Genomic DNA, 22,767 nt, shown 5'->3' with positions numbered 1-22,767 from the left:
TAAAACGCTGAATTATCACAGCTGAACTAAAGCTGTAAGTGGGTGTGACAAAGGCTTACGGACTAATCAACAAAATATCCAATAAGCTCTTGAATCTTAATAATCCCCCACATTCCATGAGACACAAGCAGGAACACGGTGAATATCAAAATAACCCCGACCTAGATGCAAGCATGTTTAGTATGCATTGTCTCCTCCACACCTCTGTTTTATGATTGTTTGAGCGTCCATAAAAATACAGAGAAAACATGCATAGCTGAGTTCAACAAGGCTGTTTAAACAGTCACTCGTGAATGACTGAGACTGTTGTAATTAAAAGGCGTTTGACCCAGTGACATTCTCAACCTTGTAACTTCCTCAGCCATTAGGACTTTATGCTTATTTAATCACAAATGCCTTCAAGGCTCATGAATGCTGTATAAGAAAAAATCAGGGATGAAAACATTGGCTGTGAATTCATTTAATATAAAGATGTCTATGAAGAGTGCAGCATCTTTGCATTCTCAAACAGACTTGAAAGGAACATTAAACAAGGAAAATTCAAATATCCTTAGGTTATACATAATGTGTATCCTTAAACAAACAAGCATCTTTGAAAGGTGTTAAAAAACAATAACAAGCGGAACAGGTGTTTTTCCCTAACTGTATTTAACTTATTTTTACATAAAACATTTTTACTGGCATTTTTTGTTCACCATACGCTCTTAGTGGATATTCACTTCATATTTACATCCGATTTTTGTGTAATGAACTTTGGAAATCTAATTAAACATCCAACAAGGTGTATTTTACAGTGTCACTTCAACAGGCTTTTTAATCTTCAACTCTCACTAACTTAAATAAGTTAGTGACATACAGCAGATATTTCACCATAGAGCCTGTTATCAGAACATCTGATAACTTTCACAGTTTTACTGTAGGTCTAAGTAAATTAAACTATTAGGTTCCTTTATTATGCAAAGCAAGGCAAGGCAAGTTTATTTGCATAGCACATTTCAACAAAAAGGCAATTCAAAGTGATTAACATAAAACGTACAGTAAAAGGCATTTCGACAAAATGTAAAAGAAACACAATGCATTATAAAAAAGACACATTTAAATACAATTAAAAAGAGTTAAATAGAAAATAAAAAATATGCTAAAATAAGACAGACGGAACAGGATTTAATAAAAGGCAGCGGCAAACAGAAACGTCTTAAGCCTTGATTTAAAAGAACTGGGCAGCAGACCATGTTTTCTGTGAGTTTATTCCAGATATGTGGTGCATAAAAACTGAATGTGAAAGGAATGTTTTTTACAAAGGGTCCATCTCCTATACATGCAGATGGAATTGTACAACAGCAACCATGTGTATTTGCAGGGGCGGCCCGTGGCATAAGCCACATAAACAGTCACTAATGAGTGTTTTTCTTTAGTTTTTTCTCACCAACAGATGTGCTTGCTTTTATACAGCTTATACAACTTGTTCTCCCTTCTTAACGCTTTTACTTTCTTTTTCAATGAGACAAAGGTGCCGTGTGCACATCCACAAAACCTCAGTGGGGTGCAACATTTCAACCAACTGCAGGTCTCCCTCAGGCAAACGAAGACCTGAGGAAGACAGAGTTGGTAGAAACGTTGCAAATAAAGAAAAGGGATATCTGATTTAGTGTGTGGGTACTCCTTGTATCTAGTTTCCTTTCTTTTTCCCCATTGACTTGCATAGAGTTTCATCTGGTTTGATTTTCAAAGCCTTACTGGTCGGTCAGTTTTCAAACAACAGCCACCAAGCTGTCATGTCAATGTCACCAAATACTCACTGAATGGCACTTTGACCCCCACTTGCCTTTTTGTCTGGGCTGGAGGTACCATTGTTGCGCTTAATTTAAGTGTGAGTTAATTTTTGAGGTTCTAGGCCTGGAGGGACTATTGTTGCACTGTTTTTGTCGGAATTGTCCCACAAAAACAAGAGCAACAGAGGTCTTGGAGTGGCCATCTACGGAAAGTTTATGGTTATGTAACCTGAATAAACACCACAGATCTAACTGTAGCCTGTATGATATTCGGAAATACATATTTGGTATGATCTGAAAAATGCAGGAAGATCATTGGTGGAACTGAACGTCAAGCCCCGCCCACGGGCCGTTGATTACATTTTCCACTTCCCCTGTTCGCTCCGGTTAGTTCTCCTCCCACCAGCCGAGAGAGAAGACGCCGATCAGCAAGCCGACGCTCGTCCCTCATCTGAACATATGGCAACAACAGCCTTCTTTCTTTCTTATATCGCTGTGCCCACTACTCTTTAAAAATTCCGCCGAAAAAGAGAAGACGATTTTCCAAAACATTCTGGCCGTTATCTCACGTAAGTACTGCGAGGCACTTCGGTTGAGTTCCTTGGATTCAGCGGGCGGACGTAACATGGCGGGCTGGTCTTTTTGCCTTCTTGCCACACATGACAGACCGATTCATTAAATCCTATTGGACTGCTTCAACGTCACTTCTTAAGATATTAATGAATTATAAAGCGATTTTGGGACGTCGAGTGAGTGTTAATTCGTGTGTTTTTGTCAGTGTTCGGCTTTGTTTCGGTGTTATTAGTTAAATACAGTCGCTTACATGAGCTTCTATCGGTGGCAGCTCGCTCGTTGCCAAGAATCTGTCGGCAGCGCGTTTCCTCGCGATGGCGTTTCCGTTAAACGCAACGGTACTTTTAACCTACATGTAAAATGCAACTGTTAACGACATTTGCCGCGATTTAGCGTTTAATGATTTCATATAGTGACTGACTAAAATATTATTATCTCATTTGTCAAGTTGTGACACTATTTGCGCCATTACAACGCATGCGCGTGTTCCTCTATAGGCATAATGTTGACTGATTACGGCTAGAAACAGGTAGTTTCGATTGAGCCAAAATAAGTATTCTGGTTGTTTATCTTATTGGTTTTTTTAAAAAAAAGCCACGTAAACAGGCGTGGAAGTTACCTAACATATCGATTCTGTCCGAAGATTTGACCACAGTGAAACCAAAGATGATAGAGGTGAACTTTGTAATGTTAGAAGAAATAAAATGACTGACAAGCTTGAGCCAAGGGCATGTCATGTGATATGATACTTTTTTTTTCTCCCTTGTGGTAAACAGAGCACAAACAGTATGACTAATCACTAATCTAATGTTATGTGTGCTTGTTCCTCAGGGCTCCCCTGTCTCTGCACAGGTGTATGAGCGCTACCCAGAGGGCCTAGGGGCGGCTCTTTACCGGGAGCACTTTGACTTCAACGCTGAGCCGCCTTGGGATCCTAGCTGATAGCGGGACAGGTCCATCTCCTGACTTGTCCATGTGAGTGATCATTGTACACAAAGACGCATGCTCGCTTACACGCTCAGACACTTGTAGCAAAGTCCAGGAGCATTGTGTTCTAGTAGCATTTGGCAAACAAACAAATGGTGTGAGTTAACATGTTTACTCATGTTAAGGTTCATAGGAAGTCAATAGATTTTAATAAAAGCTCAATGACATGTCTGGACTTTATGTGTAATTCATCATCCTTGTCCCTGTGCATTTCATTTGTTATTTAATCTACAGTAAAAAAGTGAATTGTGGTGATATTAATCATGTTTTCTCTCCTTCCTTTCTTTCTCTCAGTTTGTTGCATACCGGCAGGACCCCATTGGCTCAGTCGTGACCCCTTGACTTGCTTATCTGTTCTTTATGATTGTCGGCTTAGCGGAATACGGTTGAGATGAAAGGACTCGCTGACACACCCAGCTACATCATTGAACTCCTGGAGGGAGGAGTGACCCTTGAAGATGTTATTGATGGACACATCTGCGAGCAGGCTCTGGTCAGTGGGCGAAATTACCAAAATGCTTTAAAAGACACTGTGTCACTCGCACATGTATCTCATATATCTCTTATTTACTCTTTACACCAAGACTTTTCAATAATATATTCATAATAGAAGTTGCTTTGCGTACTCTTCATGTACTCCAATCGTTACTTTCTCTTGTGTTCCCAGGTGGAGAAGAGTGCGTTCGTGGTGGGTGACCTCGGTGCTCTGATGCAGCAGCATGTATGCTGGCAGAGCACAGTGCCACAGTTGCAGCCTTACTTCCCAGTCAAGTGCAACAGCAGCCCTGCAGTCATCGAGGTGCTGGCCTCCTTGGGCCTGGGCTTTGTCTGCACCAACAAAGTAAGCTTTCACCTTAACGGATACAAATTCCCACATAGCTTTTATTTATTTTGAAACTGTGTAATGCTTTATCCTCTTATGAAAGCACTCAACATCTAGAGGCAATTACATCTAATGCACTCAATTGATTACTAGTCAGCTGGTGGCTATTATCCTTTCAACTTATGCAACACAGTTGGTACCTTTTTTTGATTGCTCTGATGAGGCTTTTAGACTTTGCTGCATTAATGTGTCTAATGTGTGTGTCCTCCTTCCCCCAGGCTGAAGTGAGCCTAGTGCTGGAGCATGGTGTGCCACCCGAAAACATCATTCTGTCAGGTGTCTGCAAGCAGCTGGCGCATATCAAGCACGCTGCCAAGAATAACATCCAGCACCTTGTTTGCGAAAATGAGGCTGAGTTGTCCAAGATTTCCCGCCTCCACCCGAGTGCAAAGTAAGTGAACAAATAGACATGTGGAGTGTCTGACCTCTAGAGGCACCATAGAGCATTTCCTGTTTGACTTCTTAGTTGTAATCTCAAAGTTTGGTCACTCTGAAAACAGTCTAAAGTTGATGTCAAAAGCCCAGAGATACTTGACTTAGGTTAATCAGTATCTCAGAATTATTGATCTTGCTTAGAAGAATGCTTTTGTCTTATGTTTTCTGTTGTTGTTCTTTTGTTTCTCGTAGGTTGCTGCTGCAGTTGACCACTGAGGCTCATGCAGCTGAGACCAGTATGGCCTTCGGTTCCTCTCTGAAGAGCTGTCGGCACTTGCTGGAGGCAGCCAAGGAGCTGGGCGTCCAGGTGGTGGGGGTAACCTTCCACATCCCCAGCTCCTGCCAAGACCTGCAACAGGCCTACACCCATGCACTCTCAGACGCCCGCTGTGTGTTTGACATGGGGGTGAGTACTGTTGACTGTTCAGATTAAGTAAAAAAACTGGGTACTTTTGGTACTCTTGAAAACAAAACAATTAAGTTGAAGTTTTGGGACTTGATGACACATCTGCTAACAAGTATTAAATGTGTCTAAGGTGATAGCTGAATTTAGAGAGACATTTTTGAAGTTGTGCATTCACTGCCATTAACTGATGAATACCAGTATCTGGATTATCGTCTTGCATGCTGAACACCAACAACAGACATCAAATACAGATATTGTCTGGACAATATCTTGAATTCTAAAATGATTGAGTAGGCATTTTGTAGATACAAGTCAACTTAATTTCTTTTTTATATTTTATATTTTGTGTCTTTGCAATTAAGGGTAACAACTGATTGTTTGTTGTCTCTGTTCAGGTTGCTTGTGTTGGTTTAACTTCTCTGTGCAGCACCTTGAATCTACCTCTTTGTATGAAATGTGCTTTATTAATAAAACTGCCTTGCCTTGCCAGGTGGACCTGGGCTTTAACATGAACATCCTGGACATTGGAGGTGGATTCACTGGCTCAGAGTTTCAGCTCAAACAGGTAAAATTTGGTGCAGTGCAGCAGGCAGAGACAGATAACACATTGCAAAATGTACATCTTCCCATGCCACTTCATTCTTTTTAGCCTGCAACAAATTAATCAAACACATGACCTGTTTACTCAAGGACATCTCCACGTCCTTCAACTCTGCTTACTCTGCCATCTTTTTGAAGCTCAAATGTCATATTTATTGCCTCTTACTAACAATATGCAGAAAGTTATGAATTTCAGCTTTAAAAGCACTTAATGCCTATAAGTAAAGTTCTTGCACCATGTTTTTTTTAAAATCTGGGAACTACCTCTGAGTGCATACTTCATGTTTCTTTGTATAGGTTGAGTCTGCAGTCAGACCCATGCTAGATGCTTACTTCCCCCCACTGTCTGGTGTGCAAGTGTTGGCCCAGCCAGGCAGCTTCTACGTGGCCTCTGCTTTCAGCCTGGCTGTCAATGTGATCGCCAAAAAGGTGGTGACCCGCCACTGGGACAGCCTACCTCAAGGCAAGTTCTTTAATTTTCTCTAGCCCTGTTAAATCTGACTGTCTTACATTTGTCTCTCACTCCTGACTGTGAATATTTGTTGTCTTACAAAGTACAGAATGGTTTATGGTCTTGTATTTGCAGTTTTTACACATGGCTGTAGAATAATTATAACAAAACCATTAGAAGTCCCACTCTGGATTCCTCAGTTTGCAGATAAAACCGCATGTTCTATATTTCTGACTTCACAATCTACTTACACAGGTGAAAACAATGAGGATACTGAGTTCCTGTACTACATGAATGAGGGTGTTTATGGTCCATTCAGCCACAAACTGCTGGGAAACTCCATCGCTGCCCCATCAGTGCACAAGGTTAGTAGGCCTCCACCCAAGGGAGTCAACACTATTCAGGACTGAATGAAGGATCTGATAGAAGCTATCGTTGAATCAGGAACGGGGTCATGCATTATGAGTATTTTAAGGAAGTAGGATCAGAGTTTCTTTACATGGTGAACTGTATTGACCCATATAAAGAGCTTACATTGGTCCTGGGTTTTTCAATACAAAGCCCGGGTATTTAAATATATTGTTACATCCAATGATGTGACATAATATGACAAAAAGGCTAACGGCAACCTACAACCAACTGGTTGTTATCCAGTCGTCCTTCCTGCCAAAGTATTTCCTCTTCTGTGCTTTGTTTACCTCAACCAAACAAGACCAACTAAAAGTGACATAAACAACACAACATTACGTAAAACTGGAGCTATAGTTAATTAATAATGTGTAAAATGAACAAAAACAACTAGTGATGTAGAAATGGTGTTTTGGTGTGTCAGAGCTGCTGTGATTATTTCCACACACCAGAGACCATCCACTGTTAGTTAGCTTGCTAACAAATAATCAATGGAGGTTGGGATATCAATAAAAACAGCTGTTAGCTACCACAGGAATACAGTTTGAAATGATGATGCATCAGTGCTGTATGTGATAGAAAAAAAAAAAATTCTATTGGTATTTGTACTGTGTATCATTTCTTCAGTTGCTGACTAATCATCTAGATATGTTGCTCTTCTCTTATGTTATAATTTTTGTATATCTCAGTATAATTTGACTGACATTTCTGATTGTAACATATTTTGGTACATTGTTTCTTCCATCCAGCATGTGCTGTGTGCGGACGAGGCGGTGTATCCCAGCAGCCTGTGGGGTCCGTCACTGGACGAGCTGGACCAGGTGGTGGAGCGCTGCCTGCTGCCTGAGCTCAGTGTGGGAGACTGGCTTCTCTTCTCCAACATGGGAGCGTGCGGTCTGGAGGAGTTGAGCTGCCTCTCTGGCTCTCCCCAGCTGCCCGTCTACTACACTGTCTCCACCTCTGACTGGTGAGTACGTGAGTGAGTTAGCATGTAAAGGTCCACCGCTGATACAAATGTAATAAAACGTTGATGAATTTAGAGAGAACTGACTCCGTTTGTTCTTGGTGTTGCCCGCAGGTACGAAATGCAGGAGGCCGGTGTGGCACTGGACAGCGCCATGAAGAATTTCTCCATGGTCCAGTACAGTGCGTAACTACTCTTCTGCCCCTGTCCCGTCCTTATATTGCACAGATCCTCCTTAGCCTCTGCTTTCACCATGTGAGAAGAGGGGTCAGAGTGGTGTTTGGGACAAGGGGCTAAATGTAGTCAACATTCCAGCCACCTTGGAAAATGCAGTGTCCTAATATTTCTTCCAGGAATTCGACTTTTGTACCTCTTGAAATGGGAAACAATTGGTTGTTTGATACCTCAATTGTCCAAAATTTTATCTGGAAGTTAATCTTCTGATTTTTGCTCCTCCCTCTTGCGGACTCTTTAAAAAAACCTGTCAGCTAAAAGAACTCCAGCCCAAGCTCAAATGACATTATGCAACAAAATGGATGACTCTCTGGAGATGGGACCTCCCCAAAACATGTTTGGGGTGGTTTGTTTCCTAAATCAAATCCAGTTTACAAAATGTACAATTGATTTAAATCATGCTCTATTGATTACTTGTTGACAGTTGTGTAAATCCTGTGTCTGTTCAACACCAATACATTTTGTCTGTAGATTATATTTTGAAGTGTTTAAAAGAATCAATGCCTTGTGTGGATTCTGTACCTCAGACCCTCACTTTGCATAGTTGAAATGATATTATGACAATGATGTAACCTATTTCTTTATTGCAGTTCACCTCATTACATTTTTATTTATTGGATTCAGTTATTACTGGGGCATGTTGAAAGCTCCGTCTTTAAGTGTGTTTTGCCCAGGTATTATGCTGTGGCCCATCTAACAGTGTTTTCCTGATAAGATATTGATGTGTTTTTTTAACGCTACATGGATTTTGTGTGCCGTGATTGCCATATGTGACCTCAGTGGTTTCCCTTTACTCAAAAGGCATGAAGAAATTGCTGTGGGGTTTTCTTTTTTCTCTCTACATTGAGCTAAAAGCTTGAATGCAGAGAAGCTGCATACACCCTAAGGCACGCCTTGCCTCTATTAGAAAGAGGTTAATCTGGTTTAAAATGCACAAAATCTTTTGTAGGTTAAAAAACTACTGTGATATTTAAAAGCCCAGCCCTGGAGTTTCAGATCCTCAGATTAGTGTGTCTTGCCAAAGGATCAGTCCTTGTCTTCTCAGGATCTGAAAAACCAGCAGACGAGCCATTTCTGAAGAGTGCTCAAACATAAATTTAATTAACGTGGTGGGTGTATACACCTACATGTGTCTATCTCTCAAGTGAAAGACATGCTAGTTGTACATAAACCTCTCCGAGGTCGTGCATATGTTAAATAACATGGCAGACATTTTCCTCTTGCCTCTCTAAAGGTGTGAGGGGCATCATGCACAGTCTCTTGTACAGCTAAATGTCTAATAATATTAAAGGTGACCTGACTTAACTGCAGTTTTTAAAGAATCCTGCCCTTGTGTGTCGAAAAATGACTAATGTATTAATTACTTGCTGTCTAAAGCACTAATGGACCATAGCCCGTTTTTGACTGTAAATTGTGCTTGTTAAAGTAATGAAAGTGATTAATTTAATACATTTCTGACAGAAATCATTTTCTTGTGTATGTGTGATCTTTGGCGTTTGTTTTCTGGTTCCTGGCAGCTCTTTTATGTTCACCACATGTTCTGGATAAACTCTTCACTGTTGGCCAACATAATTCACAACCATATGTTTCTGATCTGCGACTGTGCAGTAGTTACCATCTGTAAAACAGTTCAAAGACTACCATCCATACAGTTTAGGCTCAGTTTTGATTTTTTTTTTTTTTTAACTTACCACCAGGAATGAGACTTGAATGTCTTGATGTAACCAGTAAAACAGAATAGATTTCTCTATATGATCAAGACTACCTTCACACACACATCACTGTAAAATATTAAAACTTCCTGAAGAAATGGAGCAAAACAGAAACAATGGTTCATTGGTTAATAATATTGTCATAACAGTTATGTTCTCTGTTTTAACTTAAATGTACAGTTTTATCAGCTTTTACTGGCCTCAAGGACCCATTCATCCCACTAGTAGACTGGTAGAGTTTTTCATGTTTAGATGACAGCCTTTATTGTCCCCAAGAGAAAATTAAATTTGTCCATGTTTATTAAATGATAGCACATTACTGCAGCACAAACCAACACAGTGATGTATGGCACAACACAAAATAACATAAACATACAATCCAATTTTTGAGTTGCACTATGTATCTATGAAAGGAACGATTAAGAAATAGGGAAGTGGTTTTATTTCAATTCTGTTGTAGGACTTAATGTGGTTTCCTCCACATTAATTTTTCAGGAAGGAGGACTCAGGCGGTCGATCACACTACTGTACACAGCACCTTCAGTGTATTTAATCAGTGAAATGAGCTGCTGCAGTGTTTTGTTGTAATGAAACCAACCAGACTCTTGGGCTTTCATGACAAATACAATATACAGTGCTAAAACACTTCAATTACAGTCTAATTATTAAAGCGCTCAGCGGCCAAGTCCTCCTCCACCTTCTTGTCACTGTACATTACAGCATATGTTTGTTTATACGGTCTTGAAGCCTTTTGAGATCTTAAAATTCAGTAATTAAAGACAGGTTGAGGTGAAAATTCAGATGAGGATGACAAAAGCAGTCTTCTGGGAAAAGAGTACCAGGAAAATTTGGGTAATTTCCATTACTGTATGGAAAATTACCGTACCTGTCCTGACAGTGTGTCCCTAAATGAGTAACCTTTATCTCACCTGCTTGTGTTCTCTCCCAGCCTGATTGTTTATAATGTAGTTATGCAAATTACCCGCAACCAGTGCCACATATTTTAGAAAATAGAAGCTTCATTTCTCACTCTGAGCTTCAGCAGCATTAAGTAAAAATTAATGCATACATGTTTAATGTGAGCATAATGAAGCCATCAAACCCTCACTGATGTCCGCTGGATAAATTTGTTGCAGGTTGACATTTCTCTTGTTGTTAATTATTTACGACCACTGAAACATCTCTTGGGTTTTGTATGTGAGAGAGGAAAAAGGAAAACATGGCCGTAAGAGGAGCTACTACAGCTAAAATTAAGTTTCTTGTGCTTAAATTTGGAGAGAAGTGATGACTGTGTGTGGTGTTTAGATTGAGAATAAGGCTAATAGGTCAGTGCAGGATTCACATATAGTACTTTCTTATGTTACTGCATCTGATTCAGATCAGAAAATGTGTTCAAATAAAGAAATAGTAAACCATTTATTAGTCTGTCAGGAACAAAGCATACACTCGCAAACAATTAGACTGTAATGATGAAGTTACAACACAGAGTTGATAGATTTGCAGATATATGCAGGAGGAGTAACTCTTGATTCAAGTATGAATTGAACTATAAGTGGTTGATTCTGATTGGTGGCTAATTGATTTAATTGCATAATCTCTTATTGGTTTGACAGGCGGGAAACACACGATGAATGGTCCCTTTCTTCACTACTTTGGCTTTAGAGATGATGTCATGAAACTCAGTCAGCCGTCAGCAGTCCTGCCTGTAGGGTGTAGCTTCTGCCTTGGAGAGCTGTTTACTTTTTTGTATTTGCTAAAAGTTTTATCTACATCACTTATTTGCTCCGCTCATGGCAATGCACAGCTCCAGAAAGAAAAAAAAGTGATTTATGATGAAAAATACAACTCAGTTTACACATGCCATGACTGAAAAAGAGCAGGGAGAAGAAAAATCTAATTTTGCCAACAACTGAAATGCACATCTGTAAAGTAGTCCGCGCACACTGATGTTTAAAATTATATTTCCTTCTATGGTCCTCGTCCTTTGAACTAAAAACAAACAACTTTCGTAAATTTTCTGGTAATATTCTGTTTTTTGCCCTGAACGTAACTAATAATGTCTGTAACTCAACTAAATCCTTAAATTTCATTATTCATTCTGACTTAGTAAAGTCTGTTGGTGTGTTCTCTTGAATCCACTTTATGAATCATTCGTACTGCTCTTTTCTGTAATATAAACAATGACTTTATGTTGCTCACGTACATGTTAGCCCCACACTTCCGCAAACTAAAATAACTAAACTGACTAAAATATGTCAGTGCAGAATTCACATTGCCTTGTAATCTAACACATACCTTCTTTTGTTTAAAACAGAAAAATTCTTAGACATTTTTGTTTTTTACTTTTTCATCTTTTTTTTGATTAGCGAACAATAAACTTAGCTTTGTTCAAATTTAACGATAATTTATTTTCATCAAACCATCTTTTAAGTTTAACCATTACATTTACAATGCTTTCCGCTAACGCGTTTAATTCATCTCCTGAACTAATACAACAAAACAAACTGCAATATCTTTGACACTTCACATATGTCATTGATATACAAAATAAAAGGTTTAGGCCCCAAAACTGAGCCTTGTGGGACTCCACATTCAATCTTCATACACGCAGATGTGTTACCAGCAAACTGTATATATTGTTGTCTGTTATCTAAATAGTGGCTTGACTGGTTTAGAACTACTCCTCTCGCACCGTATGTACGTATGTAATTAAGAAATTAGACGGTATTATCTATATTATCAAATGTTTTTTTAAAATCAGTAAATACCCCTATTGCGTATTTATCATTAAGCTATGCTAGCCAAAATACTTATAACCTATCAATTTCACTCCTTCTCCCATCAAATTGCTGGATCAATGTAATTGGCTAAAAAAAGTAGCATGATATGACGTCACAATAAAGGGACCGCCCATTTAGCTCATTTTCTCGACAGCTTATTGGTCAGCCTTAGTCATGTACCACGTGACGACCACTAGGGGTTGCAGTAGCCACGCCCCCAGACCTAGCTATATGTAGCAGAACCCAAAAATCCAATTAACAAGCCAGGTACAACATGAAACTCAGAAACTGAATGACAAATCCATCACCAGGACACTTTGAAACAGCGGCTGACAGTATGAGTAAAAGAATAAAAAGTTATATAGTTTTTAGGCTCAGAAGCCTCCTATTGGTCAGTTGGTTCTGTATGCAAATGCAGGCAGCTACGTCAGATCCTGAACTTGAGCGCCATTTTTTTTTCCTCAATAGAGGGAAGAAAGGGACAAAAGCAGGACCTCAAAATAACTTATCTCCGGAGTGCGCTCGTAAAAATCACCTCACCATATTTGACTACAGCTTTTGTTACGGCGGTGTGTGTGGACGGAGGATGCTGCTCGGATGAGTATCCGTGCAGCACTGGCAGCAGACGCAGCTCACCGACACACACAGTTGCGGGCCGGTGGAAGTGGAAAACGTTAGCTCTGTCGGAGGTGGCACAGCGACAACTAACGTTAACCTACACGGACAACTGGACGAGGTAAATATCTATGAGGAGGCTCTGGGCATCCTCACGTAGGAAGACGCGGCGTGGCCCGGCCGGCTTGTTGCTGTCAACGTGCCGCCAGGCTGCTTTTTTAGTGACTCCAGCATGGACAGCATGCACACAGCAGTGTTAGCATGGATGGGAAATGTGTGCAGGGACAAATTTCAGGTGAACTAAATCAAAACGCGCACTTTCAGCTGCCGAAAAGATACGTTTCCCCTCTTTTATGCAACAGTAAATGACTAGTATTTATGTATTAGTCATGCATAGACATACAGTGTGATATCGTGGATATCACACTGGACTCAGCTGTTGCACAGTAATTATTATTATTTATTTACCATGCTGCACATGCAGGTGTCCATGTACAGCCATGCTGCGATTTTCTTTTTATAGCAAATTATCTCTATGTCCAAAGGTGTTATTATTGTTATTATGCTGTCTGTGACTTCATAATTACTATGTTTACTGTTACATCTTCCATCTCTTTTATTTATTGTTTTGTTAGAAGTGTGGCCTGTAGTGAAAGCTCAAACATCTGGGAAGTTGATGACTTTATTTCCAACCAGGATTAGATGACAGGCTTGTTGAAATTCATGCTCAAGTGGTTGATTCACACACTGAATATATTAACTGCCCACAGCTAATTGCATTGCTTATGTTTGGCTTTGTCATTCTTCCAATCATTTGGCATTTGTTTGTTTTCTAATCTTTTTCTATATTTCTGCATTCATGCTCCTTTTAAACTGCTGTATTTGAGGAAGTAGTAAAAAGTGGAAATTAAATTCTTCAATTATTCTCATAGTGGTTACTGTCTAGTGATGTGAGAGCATTGAATCAATATGAAATCAATTGCATTGAAAATGGTTCACTGTTTGGTAGCATTTGGTACAGTCATAATGAAGACATCTACTGGGCAACTATTGATATTACAGGTGTGTGGTTGAAATAGACCGAGATGAAACAGTCAGATTATAAGTGGTTTTTATTGCTTTCATTATTGTTATTTTGTTCAGTACAGTCTATATTATTAAAACGGACCACTTTTAAACAGTCTACAGCTCTTTTTTTAGATATCATGGTTGTTGTTTTTTTCATCTCTTTAATCTTTAAACCGTCACTTACAACGTGTGACATTTAGACAATAACAGAAAAGACTTAGTCATCATAATGAAATAAAAATAACATAACAGGCATGACTTCACTTTCAAATTTGTTCATATATTCAACATGGTAACAGGACAAAGGGTAAAAGTAATAAATAAAAATAACAGAAAAGGTAGGCAATAAAATCTTGGAGCAGACTAACTGTATGTGCACATTTCTTATTGTTTATATGTTTGATCGACTCAAAATACTTTCTAAATTAAATCATGACAAGTTCAAACGATGGGTGAGACCTTGAGAACTTTTTTATAGATGTGAAATTTTCCCAGTAACATTAATAAATTGACAGTCTTTTTTTTTTTTTTTTTTCATAGTATAGTATTATATCCTTGGCTTCTAGCTTAATTGAATGATAGGTTTGAGTGTCAAAGTAATCACATGTGTTATCGATATCCACAAATCTTGAGACAAATTTGCAGGTTGGATATATATTATGCACAATTTTGTAATTGACTTCTTTCAGTTTGTTGGTAATAACATGTTTATATGGGAGAAGCCGTGTTGTTTCGCATTGAATGTTAGAAAAATCAGAGTTCCACACAAATTTCCCACATGGAGTAATTTTCCTTTTGCTTTAGAAATAATTTCTTACATGTTTATTAGTACATGTGTGACTTTAACAAAGGAATTAGATTCCAGTTCCAGCACGTCCCGTACCCAAAACCAGCGCCACACCTCTCTGACACTTGTGTGACGTAACGAGGCCTCGTTTGGTGTGGTCACGTGATTTTTTATTTATTTATTTATTTATTTATTTATTTGTTTGTTTATTTATTTTGGTGTGGTGAAGTGAGGCCTTGAAACACTGGGTTCCCAGGGGTCCTCAAAATCCTTGAAAGTGAGTGAATTTGAGAAAAAAAAAAATCAAGGCCTTGAAAGATTTTGAAAGCAGATATAAATAGACATGGGTCATTGAAAGTGCTTGAATATAAATATGTTTTGTGCAAGAATAGAATATTGTTTTGCTGTGTTAGAGAAGGCCAGAGACCACATAGTCTGTGAGCTTCTGTAAAGCCTGATAGTTCGCATTATAAAAATTCTGTGTTACAACAGTAATTAACTTTGATCTGTGTCTCAAATTTTGCCATGTTGGGTCTTTGAATTTGAAGGAATCTGGTCTAGAAATTCCTTGAATTAGATGTTTAAGAAGGTGTGGGAACCCTGGAAACATCTTGCCTTAAAAGGTCGATACAGCATTGAGTAGTCTGCTTCAAGCGTAACGTCACTACTTTCTAGGCAGGGTGGGAAATTAGCACCAGCCACCAGCCAAATGTTGAGAAAATATGAAAGTGGCTGATAGATTTCAGACACAAAATAATGATTTACTATTGAGTGGCTGGTGAATTTGAACATTTATCCGTCAGTGGCTGATAGATGTTCACATTATAAAAAGTTGGGAAAGGTTGTGGTGCCGCTGTACTTTACATTTGGATGTACATTAAATACATAGAATAAAAGATGTAGTTGATATATTTAATAGCTTCAGAGCATTTGTGTTAATGATCCATAACATTAAAACTTGTTTTGTTTGTTTTTTTACATTAATTTCTATAAGGCTCGTGAGGAAAAATGTATCAGGTTCCGGTCGGAAATATTGAGAAGATCCGAAAGGCACGTAAGGCAGTGAAAAACATCCTTGGTGAGATCGGCCTGGAAGACTGCCAAAATCTGCTGAAGGTATGTTTTATCCTGTTTTTTTATATTTGGGTCTGACCAGAGGCTAGTACATAAGTGTAACACTTCACATTAAAGAGGATGATGACTCAAAATAGACTTGCAACATGAATGAGCCAGTTTCGGTATTATTTGTGTATAGTCGCTTCCTCTGCTGTTACACTGCTTTTTCAACACTGTGTTCATTTTGTTGCACACACAGAGACTATTGGTGAAGATTTAAGTCAATCATCAATGTGTCTGTTCAAGTAAATAGTCCAACCATCATTACACTAAAGGTCTGTTGACATTTTAGTAGTTTAGGTTTAGAGTTTAAGCTTCAAAAGATAAGTATAGCTGTATGAAAAATATGGGTCAAGAATTACAGCCTTGCATGTTTCGTTATTTGCATCAGTTTAATTTAAAGAAAGCTACATAATGTTAATCAATAGATTTATTGTGACAATAAATAAGCATTAAAGGTGATAACATCAGTCATGTTTCAGTATTGTTGATTGATGCAGTCAACTCAGACTGCAGCAGCAGCTACACTGTTTAAAAGATCAATTTACAGTCAATAATGTTAAAGTTTGGTCATAATTGTTTTGAAAACCCTCATCTGAAGACATTAAAATCAGATTTGAATCTGATATGATGTTCATCACATTAAAACAAGGCCATTCAGAAGGTTTTTTTCTTTGGTTGTTATAGCAACAAGTGGGGTTGGGCACTATGATGTCATCTGTTAACTGAGATTTTCAGAGATTAGGCTAAATGTGAGTAATGTTGTAAATCAGTGAGCTGGACTGTTTTTGACTTTTTGACATTTGAGTTACAGATTCTTTTTGCATGAATATGATAAAATAACATTTGATTTGTCGGGTATTTATATGTAGTGTGAATATTTTGTCCATGTCACTCTCCTCTAGCAACAAGTTGGGAAACAGATGGTTCACTGACAACAGCAGTACTTGGTTTGTTTGTTCAGACAAATTAAATACCTCAATACATTTCAGATTGCAAAGATTTTACATTGTAGCTGTAGCTTTTGGCATGATGACTCTTGTAGGAGGACACAGTTCCACCTGTGTCAACTATTTATTTCTAAATTACACTTCATCTATGAGCACACAGGTTTAACACAAATATGAACATTACCTGGGTATACCTACAGTATGGTTTTAGGTGCTGGCACATTGATTATTTCCATCTTGTGTGACTTAGTCCTTCTACACTTCAGAGGGAATCACTTTACTTTTTACTCAACCTTGTTTATCTGATAGCTGTAGTTAGAAAATAAGTTTTCAGTTTAAAATTATATATGTGAAATATACTGTACACTCAGTTGCCAATTTATTAGGTACACCCAGCTAAACTTATACCCTCATTGCTATACATTAAATGAGGTGGAGAACACCTATCAGTATAATGCAATACAAATCAACAGCACTAAGTTTAAGGACATGCTTCACATTGGGGTACTGTTACATATACTTAATTATTTGTTTGTGCCATTTACTGTGCAGGATCTCAATGAAAAGTCAGAGAAAGATGCAGATGATGAAGCCTTTGGGGAAACGGAGTGGCTTGATTTCACAGATGGATACAACAGCATACAACGGAAAAAGGTGAATATGACACTTTTCTCTTGTTGACAACTTTTAATCATAAATGGCTGTAAACAAAAACAAATTTCTGCTTTGTTTCATTTTGGTTCTGTTGAATTATTCAGTTGTTACGGTGCAGACCATGGATGTATAAAGAGAACTGGATACAGCGTCGGAGACGGGTCCCCGTTCATTAAGTTGCTCCATGGCGCATGACGCCAAAAAAGCTACTTCCTGCTGTAAAGATGTATGTATGAAAACATACTCCATGGAGCGTGTTCACTAGAGACTTTCACCAGCTGAGACGGCTAACTTTTGGTTTAGCCCTGCAGCTAACTTGAATGGGGATAAAACTATTCAATTGTTGCGGCTCTTGTAGAGTTTTGAAATGTGATCGGACCAAATGGATCAAATTCTAATAGTGACACAAACCATTTCGCAGAGGTTGTGATACTCAAAAAAATGTATCTGCTGGTTTTCTCTCTTTCACAATTTAAGTCTATTGGAAACAAGTCTTTTTAGGCCAGCATGCATCACATGACGTTGTAATTACATGGTTTGGCCACTGTGTAAAATTTGCTTCACAGCCTGGCGCTTCCTGTATCCAGTTCTCTTTATACATCCATGGTGCAGACACACTGGATCCGTTGACGGATGTCAAATCGACGGATCCCATTCAGTCTCTATGGAGAGCAGGCAATCTGGCAACATGGTGCATGATGGATACGGCACCGCGAGTTGACTGACCAACCACCGTATCTGAATTTGCATAATCACAACTCGACCTCCACTTCATGCAAATGAGGTCCGTCCAGCTCAACACAGCCTGCTTGCAAAACTCAGATCAAACTGTCAAACTGGGTAGTGCTGATCAAATATGATAAGATTCTGTTACTGCGTTGCCTATTTTGTGCCTCAAATGTTTTCAGAAACATATTTCAGTGTACTGTTCAGCTGTAAAATGAAAAAGTTTGTGATGTGGCCACCAGAGCAAAAACCAAGCACTGCCCAACTCACAGTATGTCACCACCAGCTGGAGCGTTCAGTGGTCCGTTGTGTCCAGATGTGTCGTCACCTGATTCGGTGTGTCTGCACCCTGACTGGCCATATTCGTCTTGTGGATTTCAATGCCCTTTCAAAGATGAGAGTTTTCATTCCATAATGTTGTCATTTATATTGTTAAAGATGTGTAGGGTGGCGTAAATATTATATCCTCCTATACACCTTGAAGAGTTTTTGTATACAACTCTGGTTTGTCTTTTTCCTTCCCATCTGTTCAGTGAAGCTGCAATATTTCACTTGGTTCATTCTTTATCTGAAATAACTGATTGTTGTTTTTTTTCCTCTTCTTTTATTCAGTGGCCTTATCGGTCTCGAGCTCTGTGCTGCAACATGTGCAAGTACTCTTCACAAAACATCTACAACTTCAGGAGCCACGTCTCACGCTGCCATGGGTATGTGCAGTCGTTCTGTGCGCTGGCACCCTGTTCTCAGTGCCTCTTCATCGGCCACCCCAAGATGCTCAAGAAGCACATGTTCTTCTTCCATTCCAAAGTCACCACGCACATACAGTCGGCAAGGGGAGGGCCTTTACCCACGCATTGCGGAAGTGAGAGGTATCAGTGTCGAAAATGTGGATTCCCAACCTCTTCTATCTTTGCAATGAAGAAACACATCATTCTCAAGCACCTTGAGAGTTTGGCAGAACAGTACATTGGTTACAGATTACATGTTCAAGGGACTACGTCTGTAAAGATCTACTGCTGCAAGGTGTGTAAGGTGAACACTGGAACTCTAGACCAAATGTTGCATCACATGCTGGTGGAGCCATCACACTATTCAGTCAGCACACAGGTGCAGAGTTTGATTCATGAGAACAAGAACTACACTATTAAACCAACACCTAATGGGAACGGCGTGTTTGTAACATTCCCAAGTATCGCTCCTAAACCACAGCAACCTCAAATATACAGTAAGTCCTTGGTTTTACCAAGCAACGGCCAACATACTGGGACCGTGGTGGCATTACAGCAACTACAAGGAACTACGAACAGTACTACATTGATCTGTGCCCCTGGAACCAACCAAGCTTTCCTTCCCCCTCAGGCGTCAGCCTTAGTGCAACTAGCTAGTGCTGAGGCTAAAGGTTTGCTTCAGCCTGGTGCCACTATAGCCCTCCGAAGTGCTTTGCCCCAAGGACCATCAATGGTCCAGCTTCCCACAGTGTCTAATGTGTCTCTGAAACAGGCACCAGTGGCCCTAGCTCCTGCTTCGGCTCCACCACAACAGACTCCACAAACACAGCAAATCCTTCTTCCATCAGGACTGCAAGCCAATGTGGCAGCAGCAACTGGGACTGTACCTAAGCCTGCTCTAGTCGCACAAAATCAAACAAACCAAATCGGCCTACAAGGTACCATGCTGACGTCACAGTCTTTGCTTAGTCACCTGATCCCTACTGGCAATAAGGTGAATGGCATGCCAACATACACATTTGCTCCACTCCAAGTAGCAATGCCTGTTTCTCAGAGCACAGTTAGCCCTCTCAAGCCTGTTGAGCATTCAAGTGACTCTTCATCACAAACTAAGAAGTGGATTACTTGTCCCCTCTGCAATGAACTTTTCCCTTCCAATGTCTTTGACATGCACATAGAAGTCGCCCACCAGACAAAGTCCACTTCATCCAGGTCAGAAAGCGTGGCTGCACGAGCAGCATTTCTGAAGAAAATGCCTGACAAAACTGTCAAATGTTTAACGTGCAAAATTCTACTATCAGAAAAGAGTGTCTTCCAACACCTGCTGCATGGCCTGAATTGTTTGTACTGCTCAGCTTTGTTTTTTTCTATCAAACAGCTTGCTGAACACGTAAAACAGCACAATCCCACAAGCAAGGCTTACTGTGACTTCCTGAGGCAGAAATACAGGGTCTACTCAAAAGGTATTGGGGGAATCTTGTTTCCTTATTTTGATGTGCACACCACTGCACCAAAAGAGGTCCTAGGAGATAACGAGGTCAATCTCGCCCTCGTCACAAATTCCCTCGACTTGATCTTTTTTAAGTTGCAGCCCAGCAGCCAACCAGAAATCTGCCCAGCCCCTGCAAAAATCAACAGTGCGTACTGTCCCTTTTGCGACGAAAAGTTCCAGGATGAATCCAAACACCTTGAGCACCTGAAACAGAAACACCTCGTTGCACCCACCATTCATGCCATCCTCAAGACAGAGGCTTTCAAGTGTATATACTGCAATGGTGTGTACACGGGAAAGGTCACCCAGCAGGCGGTGATGCTCCACATTCAGAGATGCCGGTGTTCACCAAAACCACCACCACCACCCAAAATTGCAGCAGTACCACAGCAGCCACCACCAAAACCAGCTCAGCAGCTCAGTCAGCCGCCTGGACTGTACTTTCTCCAAGTGCCGCAGAGTGTGACTATGAAACAGACTGTAGCTCCAGCTCGTGTGGCTCCACCTGCGTCCACTGAGAGGCCTCCAGAATCAGAAGCAGAGCTGCAGTCTAAGAAGAGGCTGGAGGCTGCATGGAGGGAGGTCATAGAGGCCAACAAACGAGAGCGAGAGGAAAAGGCGGCCATGCGCAAGAAGCGAGAGCAGGAGAAGTTGTTGCCCCCACCAGAGCCCGAGGTTCCAGCCGATCCCGCGGTGAAGCTAGTGTTGGAGCCCACTCCGGTGGAGCGCCGCTGCAGCGAGGAGCGCAAAGACTTCATATCCAAATACTTCAACCTGAACCCTTACGCAACCAAAGCTGAGACCGACGAGCTGTGCCGGAGACTGTCTCTCACCAAAGCGGAGCTGGCAGCACACTTCAGCAAGAAGCGCAGCAAGTGCATGAAGAGTCTCAAGAGGAACACTGCTGTCATTCTCCTCGGCTTCAACATGACAGAACTGAGCAAAGTCAAGCACAACCTCCTCATCCCAGAACAGCGGCCCACTGATCCCACGGATCAGCAGTCAGAATCGATGGAAAAGAGTGACGATGGACCAGAACCGATGGATGAAAGTGGAAATGAGAAAGTTAGGGATGGGGAACAGATGGAGTAGAATGAATGAGTTCAGAAACAGTAAATGATGCACAGATGTCCCTGATTTTAAAACAGAATAAAACCCAGATACTTTCATGATGGCCTTTTCTGTTCAGTCTCTAGAGACGTTTATCATGCAGTGCATGAGGTGTATTTCCTAACATACAAGTAAACTGTAACTGAGGGCAGTTTGTTAATGTAGCCTTCATCAATAGTGCTTCATTTGACTTCAGTATCTCGTCAGTGGTCCAGATCCTAATTTCCACATAAATGCTCCTTGATAATGAAGATGTTTTTGTCTGTGAGATATATAATGGTGTCAGACTGTTGATCTGAAACATTATTTAGCTGGTTACAATCTGTCCTTCATCCATGGCTACTGACTTAAAATTAAGCACTGATTCGCTCCTGATATGCGCACTTTTTTCTTTTTTTGCAAACCTTATATAAACCCGTTTGTACAAAATTGTGATTTACACATCATTGTTTACCTGCTAATATCAAGACTTTAGTGCACACTTCAACATAGATTATGTATTATGTTATACTTTCCTTTATAAATGGATGGGTTTTTAAAAAACACATTTGGACCTATTTCTCTCGTGTGCACACATTCATTGCTTTGGTTTGTCAACCATGTTTTTTCCTTACTGAGATTGTTCACGCCACTTCCTCCCTCTCTATTTTAACAGTTTTAAGGGTAAATTGCTGCTTGTTCACCAACTCCTGCAGGTGAATGCTGCAGTACTGAAGCCAAAATCTTAAGAATGTACAAACGTTTGAGTTGTCGGGTTGCTGAGTTCCCAGATTTAACAAACACTCGGTTATAATAAGCTTCTGATCACGTTGCTTGCATGAGCCTTTGTTTTGTAGGTGACAAAATTATGATTTGTGCCATTGTGTAGTCTAGACATTTGCATAGACTTGTGGAAATTTACCTAGAGATTTGACAAAACATAAAATATGTTATTGGGTGTTGATTCAGTCACCATATATCTTCTGTTCTCCTGACTGCTGTTTTTTTTTTGTACTAGTATTTTCTATAATTCCTAGAGGGTCAAAAATGTTGGGAGAGGAACAATTCTCATTCTGTCCAGGGCCACTGTGTTGTAAAAAATAAAGCGATTTCCTTTTATGTAAATGATTCATTAATTTTATTCATTCCATAATAAAAAATATATATAATTTTTAATCAAGATCCGTTAATGCACTCCGAGATGTGCACTTCTTTTATGTGTAATTGGGATTACACAGAAATTCATTCAACACTTGTGGCCGCTCTTTATTCCTTCCTCAGCAAGAACAGAACATAAAGGCAATTCGTCATGTGCCAGAAAAGGCAAATGAGAGTCA

At 39.9% G+C, this 22,767-nt stretch overlaps 2 protein-coding genes across 3 annotated transcripts; both read left to right on the top strand.

Annotated features, from left to right (window-relative positions):
* Positions 1–2,140: 2,140 nt before the first annotated feature.
* On the top strand, positions 2,141–9,180 carry azin1b (antizyme inhibitor 1b). Its single transcript, XM_042436193.1, has 11 exons — positions 2,141–2,341; positions 3,177–3,320; positions 3,627–3,825; positions 4,000–4,173; positions 4,434–4,606; positions 4,843–5,056; positions 5,547–5,621; positions 5,954–6,119; positions 6,363–6,472; positions 7,265–7,482; positions 7,594–9,180. Exons 3-11 carry the CDS (start codon positions 3,724–3,726, stop codon positions 7,667–7,669), a joined length of 1,308 nt encoding a protein of 435 aa, XP_042292127.1. The 5' UTR covers positions 2,141–2,341; positions 3,177–3,320; positions 3,627–3,723; the 3' UTR covers positions 7,670–9,180.
* Positions 9,181–12,503: 3,323 nt separating this feature from the next.
* Positions 12,504–22,549, top strand: adnp2b (ADNP homeobox 2b). 2 transcript variants are annotated; one of them, XM_042435098.1, is made up of 4 exons: positions 12,504–12,941; positions 15,670–15,791; positions 17,294–17,395; positions 18,734–22,549. In XM_042435098.1, exons 2-4 carry the CDS (start codon positions 15,684–15,686, stop codon positions 21,431–21,433), a joined length of 2,910 nt encoding a protein of 969 aa, XP_042291032.1. In that variant the 5' UTR covers positions 12,504–12,941; positions 15,670–15,683; the 3' UTR covers positions 21,434–22,549. The 2 variants fall into 2 exon arrangements, with proteins under 2 accessions (XP_042291032.1, XP_042291033.1); XM_042435099.1 differs by lacking the exons at positions 12,504–12,941; positions 15,670–15,791 and adding exons at positions 16,626–16,741; positions 17,500–17,621.
* Positions 22,550–22,767: the final 218 nt, after the last annotated feature.

The sequence above is a fragment of the Thunnus maccoyii genome, chromosome 15 (assembly GCF_910596095.1).
Source record: "Thunnus maccoyii chromosome 15, fThuMac1.1, whole genome shotgun sequence".
Classification (NCBI taxonomy): domain Eukaryota; kingdom Metazoa; phylum Chordata; class Actinopteri; order Scombriformes; family Scombridae; genus Thunnus; species Thunnus maccoyii.
Note: the sequence above shows the minus strand (reverse complement) of the source record. Positions and strands in the feature narration are given on the sequence as shown.

Bases quoted from the DNA above. Each gene is read 5' to 3' on its own strand.
- azin1b (XM_042436193.1), top strand. From the start codon at position 3,724: ATGAAAGGACTCGCTGACACACCCAGCTACATCATTGAACTCCTGGAG. The intron at 3,826-3,999 runs GTCAGTGGGCGA...TTGTGTTCCCAG, and splicing joins ACATCTGCGAGCAGGCTCTG to GTGGAGAAGAGTGCGTTCGT. The intron at 4,607-4,842 runs GTAAGTGAACAA...TGTTTCTCGTAG, and splicing joins CGCCTCCACCCGAGTGCAAA to GTTGCTGCTGCAGTTGACCA.
- adnp2b (XM_042435098.1), top strand. From the start codon at position 15,684: ATGTATCAGGTTCCGGTCGGAAATATTGAGAAGATCCGAAAGGCACGT. The intron at 15,792-17,293 runs GTATGTTTTATC...TTTACTGTGCAG, and splicing joins ACTGCCAAAATCTGCTGAAG to GATCTCAATGAAAAGTCAGA. The intron at 17,396-18,733 runs GTGAATATGACA...TCTTTTATTCAG, and splicing joins ACAGCATACAACGGAAAAAG to TGGCCTTATCGGTCTCGAGC.